This window comes from Marmota flaviventris, chromosome 3, assembly GCF_047511675.1.
Source record: "Marmota flaviventris isolate mMarFla1 chromosome 3, mMarFla1.hap1, whole genome shotgun sequence".
Lineage (NCBI taxonomy): Eukaryota > Metazoa > Chordata > Mammalia > Rodentia > Sciuridae > Marmota > Marmota flaviventris.
In genome coordinates, this window is record NC_092500.1 from 124,842,519 (window position 1) to 124,856,144 (window position 13,626).

The following is a 13,626-nucleotide window of genomic DNA, read 5'->3' on the forward strand; positions in this document are numbered from 1 at the left end:
CCTGCCTCGCGCTCCCTCCCTCGCGTCTCCCTCCTGGCCCCTCTCTCCTCCGTTCCTCCGCTCTCCCTCCTTCTCCCTCTTCCTCCCTTCTCCCATCCCCCTCTCTCAAGCGCCCTCCCTCTGCCGTCCGCTTTCCTGTGCGAGTCGCCGGACGCGCCGCCCAGCCCGCCCGCAGCCCCGCGCCGGGCCGGGTCCCCGGGCCGGGACCAGTTTCGGGGGCACTGCCGGCCTCGGGGAGGGCCTAGGGGGCGAGGGAGACCACCGCTGGGAAGGGGCGGGGGGGCCGCGGGCGAGGCCGCCTCGGGGCCGGGGACCGCGCGAGTGCGGGCTGCGCGCGGCGGCGCGGGCGGCGGCGGGCCAGAGAGGCGCGGAGGGCCGGCCGGGCGCGGGGGCGAGCGGCGCGGGGGGGGCGGACGGCGCGGCCCGGGGCATTCCGGGCGGCCGGGGGGGAGGCGGCGGGCCTGGGCGGGGGAGAGCGAGACCGCCGATCCGGGTTTGCTCCTGGGCCGGCGGGCGACCGGGGCCGGGCGGGGGGAACAAGGCATGGGGGCCGCCCTCCGGGGGGGTCAGGGCCGCCGCCGCCGCAGTTGCGGCGGCGACTGAAGCCGGGAAAAGAAGAGGGGGGCGGGGGATCGGCCGCCACCGCCCCCCGAAGGCGCTGGAGCCCGGACTCCCGCTCGGAGCCAGCCAGCTGTCCCGAGCTACAAGCAGGTAAGATCCGCTGGCGCCCGGCCCCGGGCCCGCCGGGGTTCTGGCCCTCCCGGGTTCCGGCCTGCGACTCCCCACCCCCACCCCTCCCCGTTCCCCCTCCCGCCGCCGCCTCCATTTGTTATTTTCCCAATCCTGTTTCCCCACTGCGGGCACTGCCTGGCCGGAGACGGGGGGCTCAGGGGGTGGGGCGGCTCCGAGGAGAGGTGGGGGCCTGGGAGCTCCTGGTGGGAAGGTGGGGAAGTAGGGGGTCTCAGGAGTGGGGCTGGTGGGGCAGGAGGGTAGCTCGGACTCGGAGACCAAAAGAGGAGGATCGCCGAGGTGGAGGGTTGGTGAAGGAAAAACTGGAGATGCTGTGAGGGTGGTTCATCGAGAAGGCAGAATGGATTGGAGAGATGGCAGCAAGGTGGGGCATGAAGACGGAGAAGACCCAGAGGCCCAGAACATGGGTTCCAGAGCCGGCGGGGGTGGGGGTGGGGGTGGGTGGGTTGCGGGTGTTAGGAATGGAAGGGAAGTGGGAGCCGGGAAAGGGGTGTGGTAGGTGGAAAGAGGGATTGTAGCTACTGAGAGGGGAATGGAACCTGGGGAAACTGAGGATGGGAGAAGGGCCAGAAGAGGTCCATCTTTGAGAAGGAAAGTCAGAGGTTTTCTGAGGGTGGAAGTGGGAAGGCCATGTCTTTTGTGATTCGGTTTTCTTTTCTCTACTCCAGTTCACCTCTGACCCTGTTTTTCCAATCCCAGACAGTTACTTCTTGAGAGGGGCGTCGGGGCTCAGTCCTAAAACTAATGGGAAGGACAGGAACACTAAAAGGAAGAGTTAGGAAGAAGGGGTTTCTGGGAATATGGAAAAAGAGGGAATTGGGCAACCTTACAGACATTCCAAACAAGTTGTGACCTCCACCCTCAAATCCTCAAAGCACTGGCTGTCCCTCAGCTGAGAGCTCTATAGGAAGGCCTTCCTTACTACTTTGAAATTAGAGGTCTCCTTTTGTGCCTGGGATAGGGTCAGGGGACAAGATACCCTCCCTGTAGGTACTACAGAAGGATAGGAGTTGCTTTAGCAACTGTGGTGCTGGCAGTGGCTGCCAAGATGGGATGGTCTCTTGAAGGGCATGTTGTTTTACCATTTTGTTGTGTGGCAGTGATGCAGTGGGATATCCAATAGGTGGGGTTTCAGAATGTTGATAGGACCCAGCCACAGAGACTGGGACTTTTGACTGGATTCTGGAGAATGTTTCTGGTGCTGCCAGTGGATAAAAGTTTCCACAGGGAGTGTACCCGCTTCCATCCATCAGTCTGTTGGAACAGGTAGATATGTTACTTTCAGGTCATTGTGTTTTTCCATGTCTCTCCTCCTAGGAATAGTTGGGAAGATGAAAATGGTCTTGTTCAAATCATACATCTGGGATTGGAGGATAGGTAGTTCAGTGGTAGAGTGCTTGCCTAGCGTATTTGAGGCCCTGAGTTCAATCTCCAGCACTGAAATAACAACAACAAAATAAGTTTTACCATCTTTGGACAGATTGTTCTGGCTTCTACCTCTCTTATTATAGTTCGCATACAGTACTGGTTTTGCTGCTTTGCACTATTGTTCCATTTTCTTAAACTTGATTCCTCTTTTTTGAGTCTCCTTTCCTGAGTATCTCTTCTTCTTTCCCAGAGAGTCCCCAAGGTGAGCCCTTTCCTCACTAACCTTTGACCTTCTACTTTCCTGACCTTGTAGGTATGGCTGGGTTCTCCATGTCCTTTCTAGGTGAGGGGGGTCAGGGGACAAGACTGTGAAACAGCCAAGAGCAGAGCAGATATTCTGGAATGAAAATCAGGAGACCTGGATGTTGGCCTGCCTGTTCCTCTAACAAACTCTGACCTTGGGCAAGTCAATTCTCTTGCTTTGAACCTCTCCTACATTGTAAAAATGAAGGGATTATAGATGAGATGATCTCTGAGGCTCCTCTGATTGCTCTGGATTCCAAGAAGGCTTAGGCCAGTGCGTTGTTATCTGCTGGTCTGGGCTGCTTTAGTATCAGAGTCACTTTGGACACTTTAGTCTGGCAGCACTGGAATGGTGGGGGATGGGCCAAAGATCCTGAAATTCACTCTGCAAACACTTCCCAGAGAGCCTTGTGACTTGATTGTATTCTTTGACATCCTTCCCATATTTTTTTCCTTAATTTCTTTTCCTCTTCTTACTTAGAGTTCTTTTCCTGTTATTTATTTATTTATTTATTTTTATTTATTGTTACTTTTCCACCTGCCACATCAATTTCCTTTTGTAGTAACGTAATGAAAGTGAATGTGTATTGAAAGTGTTCAGTGTATTGACAGATACATAGTAGGTGCTATATAAATATTAGTTACAGTATCTGTCTTCTAGGACAAAGATGAGTTTAGTTTAGCTGTTGGTGCCAGAACACAGCTCAGGTTCAAAAACAGACTTACAATTCAACCCAACTCTGTCCTTCCTGCTGTCACCCCTGCCATTACCTCCATTTTAATAACTGCTTTTCTCCCTTAAAGCTATTCATTGCAAATTTTATCAGTTTTCAGCTGATTAAAAAATAAGAGCACATATGATTGCTTGATTATTCAGGTACATTTCTGAATTTCCCTGGTCTTTTGGATCCCTAGGTCTTACGTGACTTAGTCAACAGGTCTGTGATGAGAAGGAGAGAGGGGCACCCTGCCATAGGAAGACTGGCAAAGATACACCAGCCATCTTTGTTCTGCTGTAGTTTTTTTTTTTTGTGTGTGTGTGTGTGTGTGTGTTGCTTTGTGCATGCAAGTCAAGCACTCTACCAACTTAGCTATATCCCCAGCCCCCTGTTCTGTTATTGTTAAGATTGTTTTCTTCTTTTATTTTGTTGGTTCTTGTTCTTTGGATTTGGTTGTTGTTGTTGTTTTTAGTTGATATATTTTATTTATTTATTTATTTAGGTACCAGGGATTAGACCCAGGGGTGCTTAACCATTGAGCCACATCCCCAACCCTTTTTATTTTTTATTTTGAGACAAGGTCTCCTTGAGTTGCTTAGGGCCTCTCTAAGTTACAGAGGGCAGCTTTGGACTTGCAGTCCTCCTGCCTCAGCCTCTTGAGCTGCTCAGGTTATAGGCATGTGTCACCCCCTCACCTCCAGTTGATAATTGTTAAGTAAAACCAATATACATAACAACTCAAAAATGTGGTATTAGCTGTAGTTAAAAGAGAATGACTAGTCCACTGGGCAGAGCATCAGTTGAAAGGTCAGACCTGGGGTTCTGTCTCAGCTATCTTGTGACTCTTAAGTAAATCGCCAGTTTTCTGGAAAGGTTAGATGCATTCCTTGTTGCCTCCCTCAATATGGTTCAGTGGGGGCGAATGAGAAGTAATTATTTTGTATTCCTTATAGAAAATATGCTATAGAATATGAAAATGCCATTTACCTAGCAGGCCTTCTAACTTAGGATAGGTAGGCAAGCTTAATGCAGTCCCACCAAGGCTAGCAGTACTTAAAGCAAGAAGAAAGATCTACTGAAGTTGCTGAATTTAAACATTAATAGCAAGAAAAGAAAACACACACACACACACACACACATAAATTATATCAGCCGAGGATATAGAGAGGAAAACTGTATGAAAATAGCATTTTTTGCTCACAAAAGATCATATGGTCTGTAATATGGAGTCTTGACTCTTAGCAAGAAATACAAACAAGTGCAGATGAAAATAGCTGGCTATGGAGATACCAATATATGACAACATCTATATCTATTGATAGGTATCATCTTTGCCAAGCAGGAGGATAGGCTTAAAATTATAAATCTGTATTGTGTGCTCACTCATCTTTTGAGTCTTTTTTGTTGTTGTTTAATATTTTGGTTATTAATGTGAAGCCTGGCTTCTCTCCTAACCTTAGGGAACACATAGTTCCCTTGATGTCTGAGGAAATTCATTCCAGGACCCGCTGCTGATACCCAGATCAGCAGATGTTTAAGTTCCCTGTGTAGAATAATGCAGTATTTGCACATAACCTATGCAGTCCTCCCATACACTTTAACTCATCTAATACCTAATACAATGTAAATGCTATTTAAATTGTTGGCATAAATAGTTGTCATACAGTATTGCTAAGGGAATAATGACAAGAAAAGCAAGTCTGTATGTATTCAGAACAGAGGAAACCAGTTCAGAAAGAGGCAACTTGCCATCCTAGGCCTAACTACATAATATATGAAGGACATGAGGCAAACAGTAAGAGCTGAGAAGAGATTGAGGACCTGTGAAGGCATAGGAAGCTATAGCAGTGGACATCTAGACATTATTTCATTCTCAGATTCAGCATAGGGCTTAGTGTATGGCAAATTCAAATTTTATTTTATAGAACTTTCTGGAATTTTCTCTCCAAATATTTTACATCTATAGTTGTTCGAATCTGTGGATACAGAACCAGTGGATGTGGAAAGTCAACCATATTGGAGGATGGGTTTTTGTGAGGTCTCCAAAACCAAGTTCTGCAACTTGGGGGATATTTAGATTTGGTTTTGGGATTCACTGGGCTCTGCTCCTATGTATTGTAGAATGGGACATTCTTCTGCCTACTCTGGTATGAAAAAATTCTTATCTCTGTGACTGATCTAGGCTTTCTGAGAATTCTCCCCACCAACTTCTAAGGAGAGTATAGCAAAGTATAGAAGAAAGAGTTTGAAGTCAAGAGAGACAAGGGCTTGATTCTGGCTGTCATTGGGTCTTCACTGTGGGAGGTTGGGCAAGTCACACAATCTTTGAGCCTAAGTTCCCTTCTAATGAGAATAATACTAATACCTACCTTTCAGGGTTGATTGTAAATATTACATGATATCATGTATTAAAGGGCTTGATACAAGGAAGACACTTAATAAATTAATACTTCAGCTTCATTTCTCTGTCCTCCTTTGTAAAGCTCTGTGGAATTCACAGGTACATAAATATTCTTTAGTGATCATAAAGGGGAAAACTGAGCGATCTGGATTGGAGCTCACAGGTACATCTCAATTTTCTACCTTCCCCAGAAATAAGAGATTGTAGTATGAGTAGAATCTCCCTCATTTAAACAGCTTAGATAACCCATGGGGCAATCCAGCAATGAGTGTCTTGTTAACTGTCCCACTTGTCCAGAAGGCTCAGGGCTGAGCTGCTTAGCCCTCTGACAGGCACAGTAGTACCTCTTTCAGATTTTGTTCTCCAATATGAAGACTCTTATGGTCTTTTCCAAACAGGTTTTGCTGAAAACAGATCCGTTCCAGGTGACTACACCTGCTTCCCAGGCCACGGCTGTGGGGAGCTTGAGGCAGAGCAGAGAAGTTTCTGTATTCAGCTGCCCAGGCAGAGGAGAATGGGGTCTCCACAGCCTGAAGAATGAAGACACGACAGAATAAAGACTCAGTGAGTAATAGCTACTATGAGAGGCATGAAAGGTTGGGGCAGGTGCAGAGAAACTAGGAGGAAGGATCTAGAGAGGAAAAACAGAAATAAGATGCATTATAAAGTCAGGTGAAATAAAAAACATTACTTGCCTCCTTCTTCCTTCCTTAGATGTCAATGAGGAGTGGACGGAAGAAAGAGGCCCCTGGGCCCCGAGAAGAACTGAGATCAAGGGGCCGGGCCTCCCCTGGAGGAGTCAGCACATCCAGCAGTGATGGCAAAGCTGAGAAGTCCAGGCAGACAGCCAAGGTATTTTGTCCCCAGGTCTTTACACAGGATGTTCTGGCACTGGGGCTAAGGGTGTGTCATGGGGGAAGCTTTCAGGCTGGCAGAAGGTAGTAACAGTGGAGGGTTGGGAGGAAGAAGACAGGAATTTTCTTTCTCTTTCACAGAAGGCCCGGGTAGAGGAAGCTTCCACACCAAAAGTCACCAAGCAGGGCCGGAGTGAGGAGATCTCAGAGAGTGAAAGTGAGGAGACGAATGCACCAAAAAAGACCAAAACGGAGGTAGGAGACCTTGTTATCCATTCTGACTCGTTTTTTGACCATTCTTTCCCCAAACTTCCTTTTGCTCACATTTCTACCTTGCTCTCTGCTGGGATATAAGAGAAAAATCATAACTTAGTGTTTATTAAAGTGATCATGTCTATATGTCAGACAGATCTTTTGGCTTTGGTCACACCAGTAGATGACCAGGCAGGGTTAAAGGAGAATGGAAGAACTGAAGGATTAAGAAGTCTTACTGGAAGGAACAAATAAGTCATAAGGAAAATGCAGAAGTGGTCTTTTTGAGAACCAAGGGTTTGGGGGTTGAAAAATTAAAGGGAGTCAATGAGATGAGATGAGGGTAAATATGAGGTGGTGGAAGACAAGCATGTGGAGTAAGCTGTGGAGAGGGTGAAAATGCTTGAGATGAACACTTGAGAAGAAATAGGGTTTGAACAAGGAGGGAAATAAGCCTGGTTGCTGGGAAAGCTGAGATGTGGGGAGATTGGGGGAACCCCACATGGCAGGAATCCCCATCACATCACAGCACAACAGTTTGCTGTGAGGAGGAAATGACTGTGGGAGAGAAAGGAAAACATGGCCCTCTTCTCTATGCAGCAGGAGCTCCCTCGGCCACAGTCTCCCTCAGATCTGGATAGCTTGGATGGGCGGAGCCTCAACGATGATGGCAGCAGTGACCCTAGGGATATAGACCAGGATAACCGAAGCACATCCCCCAGCATCTACAGCCCTGGGAGTGTGGAGAACGACTCCGATTCATCTTCTGGCTTGTCCCAGGGCCCAGCCCGCCCCTACCATCCACCTCCACTCTTTCCTCCCTCCCCTCCACAACCAGACAGCACCCCACGACAGCCAGATCCTGGCTTTGAACCCCATTCCTCTGTGACACCAACTGGATATCATGCTCCCATGGAGCCCCCCACTTCCCGAATGTTCCAGGCTCCTCCTGGGGCCCCTCCCCCTCATCCACAGCTCTATTCTGGGGGAGCTGGTGGAGTTTTATCCGGACCCCCAATGGGTCCCAAAGGAGGAGGGGCTGCCTCTTCAGTGGGGGCCTCTAGTGGGGGTAAGCAGCACCCTCCACCCACAACCCCCATTTCAATATCAAGCTCTGGAGCTAGTGGTGCTCCCCCAACAAAGCCACCTAATACTCCAGTGGGTGGTGGAAATCTAACCTCTGCTCCACCTCCAGCCACTTTCCCTCATGTGACACCAAACCTGCCTCCTCCACCTGCCCTGAGACCCCTCAACAACGCTTCAGCCTCTCCTCCTGGCCTAGGGGCCCAGCCACTCCCTGGACATCTTCCCTCTCCTCATGCCATGGGTCAGGGCATGGGTGGACTTCCTCCAGGCCCAGAAAAGGGCCCAACTCTGGCTCCCTCACCCCACCCTCTGCCTCCTACTTCCTCCTCTTCTGCTCCAGCTCCCCCAATGAGGTATCCTTATTCATCCTCTAGCAGTAGCTCTGTGGCAGCCTCTTCTTCCACTTCTTCCTCCTCTTCCTCTGCTTCCCAGTACCCAGCTTCCCAGGCATTGCCCAGTTATCCCCACTCCTTCCCTCCCCCAACAAGTCTGTCTGTCTCCAATCAGCCACCGAAGTATACTCAGCCTTCCCTCCCATCCCAGGCTGTGTGGAGCCAGGGTCCCCCTCCACCTCCTCCCTATGGTCGACTCTTGGCCAATAGCAATGCTCATCCAAGCCCCTTCCCTACTTCTGGGGGCCAATCCACTGCACACCCACCAGCCCCAACACATCACCATCACCACCAGCAGCAGCAGCAACAGCAGCAACAGCAACAGCAGCAGCAGCAGCAGCATCATGGAAGCTCTGGGCCCCCTCCACCTGGAGCATATCCCCACCCCCTGGAGAGCAGTGGCTCCCACCATGCACACCCTTACACCATGTCTCCCTCCCTAGGGTCTCTGAGATCCTATCCATCAGGGCCAACACACCTGCCCCCACCTCACAGCCAGGTGTCCTACAGCCAAGCAGGCCCCAGTGGCCCCCCAGTCTCCTCTTCCAACTCTTCCTCTTCTTCTCAAGGCTCCTACCCATGTTCGCATCCCTCCCCTTCTCAGGGCCCCCAAGGGGCGTCCTACCCCTTCCCACCGGTGCCTCCGGTCACCACCTCCTCTGCTACCCTTTCCACGGTCATTGCCACCGTGGCTTCCTCGCCAGCAGGCTACAAAACAGCTTCCCCACCTGGGCCCCCACCCTATGGCAAGAGAGCCTCATCCCCCGGGGCCTACAAGACAGCCACCCCACCGGGATACAAGCCTGGGTCACCACCTTCCTTCAGAACGGGGACCCCACCGGGCTTTCGAGGCACCTCCCCGCCAGCAGGCCCAGGGACCTTCAAGCCAGGCTCACCTACTGTGGCGCCTGGGCCCTTGCCACCTGCAGGGCCCTCAAGCCTGTCATCTCTGCCGCCACCACCTGCGGCCCCTGCCTCAGGGCCACCCCTGAGTGCCACACAGATCAAACAAGAGCCAACTGAGGAGTACGAGACCCCAGAGAGCCCCGTGCCCCCAGCCCGGAGCCCCTCGCCCCCTCCCAAGGTGGTAGATGTGCCCAGCCACGCCAGTCAGTCTGCCAGGTGAGCAGCCTGGGTTGGGTGCCGGTGGATTTGGAGTCGGGGTACGGTGGACACTGGAGCCTCGTGTTTATGTGGTGTTTTTTAGAAGTACACTAAACAGCTCTCTGCCTTCACGGAGGCTGCTTTTGAGGATGGAGCAGGATGGCCGCCGGGCGGCTAGCAGGAACTGAGCGCGTACTGCCTCCGCGCCCCACAGGTTTAACAAACACCTAGACCGCGGCTTCAACTCGTGCGCGCGCAGCGACTTGTATTTCGTGCCGCTGGAGGGCTCCAAGCTGGCCAAGAAGCGGGCCGACCTGGTGGAGAAGGTGCGGCGCGAGGCTGAACAGCGAGCGCGCGAAGAAAAGGAGCGCGAGCGGGAGCGGGAGCGCGAAAAGGAGCGTGAGCGCGAGAAAGAGCGCGAGCTCGAACGCAGCGTGGTAAGTGCGTCACAAAATGCGCCACCCGCCGCCTTTCCCTCCCTTCTTGGCGCTGCGTAGTTGGGCTCCGGATGGGCTGGGGCTAGGGGCGAGACGAGAATCACTTCGCCACCTGTCGGAGAGGATGAACCACTGCAGCCCATAGCTAGGAGCCTAAGAGGATTGCAGTGGGAGCAATCTATTTCTGAGTTTGGGGAAGGCTTGCTCAGGTCAGACTACCAGTAGATCACAAGAAGGGCAAATTTGCGGCGGGGTCGGGGTGCAGGGACGTTCTTTCACAGTCAGGGTTGCAACATTCTTTTATAAGCATCGTGGCATTCAGTTGCTCAGACAGTTGGGCAACTTGGGACTAGCCAAATATCCTCATAGGTCCTCTTTTAACTCCACTTCTTCCTCTACCCCACAGAAGTTGGCGCAAGAGGGCCGTGCTCCAGTGGAGTGCCCTTCTCTGGGCCCAGTGCCCCATCGCCCTCCATTTGAGCCTGGTAGTGCTGTAGCTACAGTGCCCCCCTACCTGGGTCCTGACACTCCAGCCCTGCGCACTCTCAGTGAATATGCCCGACCGCATGTCATGTCTCCTGGCAATCGCAACCATCCATTCTACGTGCCGTTGGGGGCAGTGGACCCGGGGCTTCTGGGTTACAATGTCCCAGCCCTGTACAGCAGTGACCCAGCTGCCCGGGAGAGGGAGCGGGAAGCCCGTGAACGAGATCTCCGTGATCGTCTCAAGCCTGGCTTCGAGGTGAAGCCAAGTGAGCTGGAACCCCTACATGGGGTCCCTGGGCCAGGCCTGGATCCCTTCCCCCGACATGGGGGCCTGGCTCTGCAGCCTGGCCCTCCTGGCCTGCACCCTTTCCCTTTTCATCCAAGCCTGGGGCCTCTGGAGCGAGAACGTCTAGCGCTGGCAGCTGGGCCAGCCCTGCGGCCTGACATGTCCTATGCTGAACGGCTGGCAGCTGAGAGGCAACATGCTGAAAGGGTGGCAGCCCTGGGCAATGACCCACTGGCCCGGCTGCAGATGCTCAACGTGACCCCTCATCACCACCAGCACTCTCACATCCACTCTCACCTGCATCTGCACCAGCAGGATGCCATTCATGCAGGTGAGACCCCTGCTTCCTGGCTTTGACCTGTGGGGCTGCCTTACCTGATTGGGCTCTTCTGTTTCTCAGACCCACTTCCCTTTACTGTTCTGACAGAACCTCTCCTGAGAAAGCTCCCCTGATTTTTGCCTCCCTGACTTTCCTCCATGCACTTGCTTAGCTGTAGAGCTTGTGCATTCTCCACACCCCTTCCCCTCTGATAGAGGCCCAAGCTGGAGTCTTTTTGAGGGCACACCACTTTTCCATCCTTGCATCCCTTTTCCCAAAGCCCTTAGCATACTAATTTTCTTGTTCCCCTGGATTCAAATCTTGTTTCTTGCCATCCTTTCCTTCTGTTCCAGCTGGAGATCTTTTATGTTTCTTCCCATCTCTAGGTCTGAAACCCCCTAGAAAGGGCTCTTTAACTTTGTTTTGGGTGTTACAGGCAATAATGAGCTTTACTTACTATCCTTTTTCCATATTTCTTTATAAGAAACTTTTATAATATTTTACAAACATTGCCCAGCCTAGCCTTACACTCATGTTCAGTTTGGGATCTCTTGTTCTGTGTTCTTAATCTCCCTACTCTTCCTGTTTCATTTTCTAAACTTCCATCATCTCCCACCTTCTCAAAGTAAGTTTACTCTCTCTTTCCTCATTCTCAGAACCCTCTGGCAACTGTAATCTGACATCTGTGTGTCCCTACTCCTGCAGGGTCTCTTCTTGTCCATCCCCCAGGTCTCTAGTGCTTCCATTCTACCTTTGTTCCACTTTGGATCCCCTTGTGTTTGTCCATGTTTCTTCCCAGACTCAGATCCCCCACCCAAATGCATGGTTTTTACCAAAACATGCCTTCTAGTGACACATTCCTCTTTTCTGCCCTCTAGCCTCTGCCTCGGTGCACCCTCTCATTGACCCCCTGGCCTCAGGGTCTCACCTTACCCGGATCCCCTACCCAGCTGGGACCCTCCCTAACCCCCTTCTTCCTCACCCTCTGCACGAGAACGAAGTTCTTCGTCACCAGCTTTTTGGTAAGGACAGAGGTTGGGGGTAGGGAAGCACTAATGAGAGGACAGAATGCGGGTATTGGGGATGGGTCTAGTGAGAATTGGGAGGCATGAATAGCTGGAATAAGAATAGGAGAGCTGCAGCTCAGGAGGCTGAGGCAGGAGGATCATGAATTCAAAGCCAGCTTTAGCAAAAGTGAGGCACTAAGCAACTAGTGAGACCTTGTCTCTAAATAAAATACAAAATAACGCTGGGGATGTGGCTCATGGCTGAGTGCCCCTGAGTTTGATCCCTGATACAAAAAAAAAAAAAAAAAAAAATAGGAGAGCTGAGGTTTTGCTCAAGAGAGGCTCAGGTTTTAGGGCCAGGCTAAGAGGTTTGACTTCTAATTCCATTCCACCATTGGCAGCTTGCAATATGGGCAGCGTTACTTTATTTTCTACTGTTTTCTTTGTATGTAAAATGGCTGTCTAACCCCTGGCCCAAAGCATGTACTCAGTATCCATCAGTCATGTGCCCCTTGCTTTCCTACTCACAGCTGCCCCTTACCGGGACCTGCCAGCCTCCCTCTCTGCCCCAATGTCTGCAGCTCATCAGCTGCAGGCCATGCACGCGCAGTCTGCTGAGCTGCAGCGCTTAGCGCTGGAACAGCAGCAGTGGCTGCATGCCCATCACCCGCTGCACAGTGTGCCGCTACCTGCCCAGGAGGACTACTACAGGTACTGTGGGGTGTTCATAGACCATGAGTCAGGGAAGAAGGGCTAGGCCAGCATGGGATGGGCAGCAGGGCAAGTAGAATCCTAGGGGAGGAACCCCCTGTTTTCCATCTTTATCTGTGAAGAAGACAAGGTCACAATTGATCTCAGTCTCTCATTTCTCTGCCATGCATCACTTCTTCCCTAGTCACCTGAAGAAAGAAAGTGACAAGCCACTGTAGAACCTTCAATCAAGAGAACACCATGGCTCCTACATCTGAACCTTGAAGGACCCCCTCCTAGCTGCCACCCAGAGCCAAGGAGAGGGTGCTATTCAGTTGCAGGGCCTCCACAGCTGGGCAGAGGGAGGGAGGAAATAAGGAACAGACAGAAGGCCAAGGCCCAGGTGGTGTGCACAAGGCAGAGGTGGGGAGGTGGTAAAGGTGGGGACGGAAAGTGCACAGTTTCTTGGACCAGGTCCCTCTTCTTTTGTGCCCTGCTTTCCTCCTCCCCTATGCCCAGCCCTCGGTGGTCACTGCCCTTTCCCCACCCCGTTGGTGTGATTATTTCATCTGTTAGATGTGGCTGTTTTGCGTAGCATCGTGTGCCGCCCCTGCCCTGCCCCTTCCCAATCCCTGTGTGCGCGCCCCCTCTGCGATGTATGCCCCTTACCCTTCCCCACATTAATAATTTATATATATAAATATCTATATGATGCTCTTTAAAAAACATCCCAACCAAAACCAACCAAACAAAAACATCCTCACAACTCCCCAGGAAGATGGCTGTGACTTGTTCTTTGTGGGCTAAGGGGGTTCGGGTGAGGTCTTGTTGCAACAGGGAAGTGGGAAGGGATGGGATTATTAAGGAACTGGGTGTAGGGACCCAAAAGAGTTGAACAGGGACCTCAGAAGAACTCAGATTCTTGGCTCTGCTAGCAATGGTATACTATGGTGCTAGGCCTTTCCTTGACCCCAGCAAGGAGAGGCCTGGGATGAGCCTACATCTGGCAAACCCAGATCAAAGAAACTACTTAAATCTTGGAGGTGTTCCCATCACTGATCCTACTAGGTGCCACCTGAGGCCTCTAATGAGAGCCTCAGGGTAGCGAATCCTTTCCGAGAATAGTCTGAGGCACTTTATGAAGTGCGAGCGGGATGAGTGTAGCTTCAGTA

At 51.5% G+C, this 13,626-nt stretch overlaps 1 protein-coding gene across 2 annotated transcripts; it reads left to right on the forward strand.

Moving 5' to 3' along the window:
- The first annotated feature begins 554 nt into the window (after positions 1–554).
- Atn1 (atrophin 1) lies at positions 555–13,231 on the forward strand. 2 transcript variants are annotated; one of them, XM_027951009.2, is made up of 10 exons: positions 555–711; positions 5,940–6,105; positions 6,256–6,393; positions 6,537–6,650; positions 7,251–9,247; positions 9,444–9,666; positions 10,073–10,769; positions 11,636–11,779; positions 12,295–12,475; positions 12,660–13,231. In XM_027951009.2, the coding sequence occupies exons 2-10, from the start codon at positions 6,079–6,081 to the stop codon at positions 12,691–12,693; spliced, it is 3,555 nt and encodes a 1,184-aa protein (XP_027806810.2). In that variant the 5' UTR covers positions 555–711; positions 5,940–6,078; the 3' UTR covers positions 12,694–13,231. The 2 variants fall into 2 exon arrangements, with proteins under 2 accessions (XP_027806810.2, XP_027806809.2); XM_027951008.2 differs by having other exon boundaries at positions 556–711; positions 7,248–9,247.
- Positions 13,232–13,626: the final 395 nt, after the last annotated feature.